The 3,505-nt window shown below is 32.6% G+C and overlaps 1 protein-coding gene across 1 annotated transcript; it reads left to right on the forward strand.

Annotated features, from left to right (window-relative positions):
• Positions 1 to 265: 265 nt before the first annotated feature.
• Positions 266 to 3,170, forward strand: PAP1 (phytochrome-associated protein 1). The gene is made up of 5 exons (XM_078991411.1): positions 266 to 1,104; positions 1,434 to 1,717; positions 1,833 to 1,965; positions 2,757 to 2,821; positions 2,916 to 3,170. Exons 1-5 carry the CDS (start codon positions 797 to 799, stop codon positions 2,945 to 2,947), a joined length of 822 nt encoding a protein of 273 aa, XP_078847537.1. The 5' UTR covers positions 266 to 796; the 3' UTR covers positions 2,948 to 3,170.
• Positions 3,171 to 3,505: the final 335 nt, after the last annotated feature.

Here is a 3,505-nt window from a genome sequence, read left to right on the forward strand (position 1 = left end):
TTAGATAAATATTATAAAATAATTTTATTATTCTTTTTTAACATACAACTCTTAACTCTTGTTTGGGTCATTTTTGTGACATATTGGTTTAAAAGAGTTACAAGATTATGAGCATAGAGAGATGTGCAGTGTGCAAATACTGTAATTAGGCCAAGTTGCTGGAAGAATAGGGAGCTGAGGTGAGGTGTGTGTCATAGTCTAATATAAAAAGAAAAATTAAAAAGTCATAGACATTAGACACCTACCTAAAACTATGTGTGTGTGAATAGAGATAAAGAGAGAGGAAAAAGAATATTTTTTATGCTTTTTGGTATTTGGTTTAGGGAGAAAGAAAGCACGCTTTGCTTGTTGAAACAAACTACATATATATTGAGAGTATGGTTGCGTGTTAAGACTAAAATCCACTGTGTGTTTTGAGTGAAAAGGAATCTCTTTCTTTCTTTCGATTTCTTTACTCTTTCCTCATTTTCGCTTCATTTCTAGTCACTCTTCTACCTGTTCCTCCCTATTGGTCTACTCTCTCTGCAAATCTCAAGATCTTCAGACACCCTCCATAGCTATAGCTAGCCATAATCAAACTAAAGATACTCCGTGTCTTACAAATCCCATCTACACCTTCATCTCATCTTCAGTTCTGTTATATTAACTTCATTTTAACAGCTGGATGTCATCAAAGACATGGGCAGGTGAAAAAGATCGGATTTTTCCTAGTTAAGAACTCGGTTTTTGTTGATTTCGTATCTGGGTTTGGAGTAAAAAGTTCAAAAAACGAGCTTTCTTGAAAGAAAAAGTGGAAATGGAAAGTGGGTATTCGAGGGTGAAAGATGAAGAGATACATCCTCAACTTTTGGATTTGATTCCGAAAGAAAGAAACTGGTTTACAACAAAAAGAGACGATGGTGATGATGATGATGATGATAATCTTGATGTCGAAGCTCGAACAAGATCAAGATCAAGATCAAGAAGTAGAAGCCATGGAAATGGAGATGAAAAGACTCTTGAGCTACGACTTGGTCCACCTTCTGTTGAAGATTGGTCCCCGAAGAACTACAAAACACCATCAAAAGCGTCTGTAATTCATGTCCCCAACACCTCTCAGAAAAGGTAACACTTTCTTTACATTTTAATGAGAGAATAATAGTATTAAGACTTTGTATCAATGGTCCATGCATGAAATAAAAACAAGTCTCGCATATCTTTTTCTTTTATATTTTGCTTTGTATGCATCTGTTTTTTTCGGGAAACTCATCAACTCATGGAGTTTTGTTTTGTTTTGTTTGGACACTAATGGTGGTACTACTCTTTTAAATCACTGTTCTCATGTTATACCCTGTTTATTACAACATATCATTAATTTCATCTATAAAACTTCATGGGTTTTTAAAAAAAATTAAATCTTGATGCTCTAACTATTTTTTTTTACGTACATGAAGAAGTGCACCTACTCCGGTTGTCGGGTGGCCTCCGATTCGGTCATTTCGGAAGAATATTGCAAGTAGCAGCAACTCGAAACCAGCACCTCCTTCGGATTCACAAAACATCGTCGTTTCAAACAATGTTAAGAGAGAAAAAACTATTGAAAGTTCCCAAAAGGGTTTCTTCGTGAAGATCAATATGAACGGAGTTCCAATCGGCAGAAAAGTTGATCTGAACGCTTATGATAGCTATGACAAGCTTTCAACTGCTGTTGATGAACTCTTTAGAGGACTTCTTGCAGGTTTAAAATCGTTACATATATATTTTTTTTGTTACGTTTTAACTTTCAACTTCATATATCTTCTTATGATATAATATAATATTATTATAATTTGTGATAATATGTTGTTATGCAGCTCAAAAAGATATATCTAATAATCAAGAACAAGAAAAAGCGATTACTGGTTTGTTAGATGGAAGTGGGGAATATACTTTGGTGTATGAAGATAATGAAGGGGACAGGATGCTTGTTGGGGATGTCCCATGGCAGTAAGTATCTCGATTTTGATGTTTTTTTCATTATTATTTAATTAAAAGAATTACACAAATAGTCCTTGTGATTATCCGAAAATACCACATCAATTCCTTTTTGAAGAATTTTTAATATGGTTGGTCATTTTCATGTCTCAAGACTAACATGTTCGGTCATTTTCAGGTTTAAAAGACACATGTTGTATCCTTGTGGTTGAAAGAAAATGACCTATCGTGTGTGTTTTCAACATGAATAATATCAATCATGTTAAATTTTCAAAAGAATTACTTGTAATGGTATTTCTTCCAACTACAAGGACCATTTGTGTAATTTTTTTTTCTTAATCACTATACAAAGATTTAATCTACAAAGACTTGTTAAACTAAACATGCAATCATGGATCACCCTTTATTTTCGTTGCTTTGCAATTGCAAAACCCTTTTAATATTCGACAAGTTGTTCTCTTTCTTGTGCCCACATAAGTCTAAAAAGCGACAAAAAGTTTTTGGGTTTTTATAGCAGTTAGATTCCTCAACAACAGTGGCATATCATTCCATTTATTAAAAAATAGACACATTAGATCATTAGATGCTTGTTGTATGCAAATTTGCTTTCTTGTTAAAGAATATGATGTCTACACATCGTAAAATAATTGAGCTGACAACTCATTTTTGCTGCCTAACATTTTTTAAACTAATGCAAGTGTCTATGTCTGATTAATTTTGCTCCTTAAGTAGTTATTCGGTTTATTTTTTTATTTGATTATGAAATGGTGTAATTAATTATTTATTTGACATGTGGTTTGCAGCATGTTTGTTTCAACAGTTAAGAGGCTGCGAGTGATTAAGAGTTCGGAGATTTCCAACATATGTTGTGAGTTTTCAACGTGTTGTCTTTTTATCTATTACGCTTTTTGCATCTTTTTTATTTAATTAATTACTCATGCTTGATTATTGATTTGTTTTAGTGGGAAGCAAACAAGGGAAGATCCAACTTTGATAATAATGTTTGCTGGAGTGTTTGTTTATATGAAGAAGAAAGCTGGTTGAAAAAGAGAGGGTTTTATTGTGTTATCAACTGGCCATTTGGTAGCTTTTCTTTAGGAAAAGAGGAAGTATAATCCCTTGAAGAATCAACATGTAAAATTGTTTTTTCTGAGCTAAAACTTGTGGGAATATGAATTTAGATGTTAGTATTAATGCATCTTTTTTTCTTCGTGCCATTTTTCAACATCGATTTATGGTTCATATTGCCTCAACGATTTATTATGCGTGTAAAACTTATTTTGTGAACATTAATTATCAGCATAGATTTTAGGCACACATAACTTTAAGATATTGTCGCCTATTGGCAACTTGACTTACATATTTAGATAGGGTGATGTTAAATTTTAACCGAGAAATATATTTCAAAACTTAATTAGGATTTTATGGTGAATTGGGGTGTACTTATTCCCCTCACCCATGCACATTTACCATCCATTAGGAAATATCATAAATTATTCTATATTCTATTAAACTCTATTAGTTTTTTTCTAAACTTTATAAAGTTCAATAG

This window comes from Lactuca saligna, chromosome 4 (assembly GCF_052625555.1).
Source record: "Lactuca saligna cultivar CGN05327 chromosome 4, ASM5262555v1, whole genome shotgun sequence".
Lineage (NCBI taxonomy): Eukaryota > Viridiplantae > Streptophyta > Magnoliopsida > Asterales > Asteraceae > Lactuca > Lactuca saligna.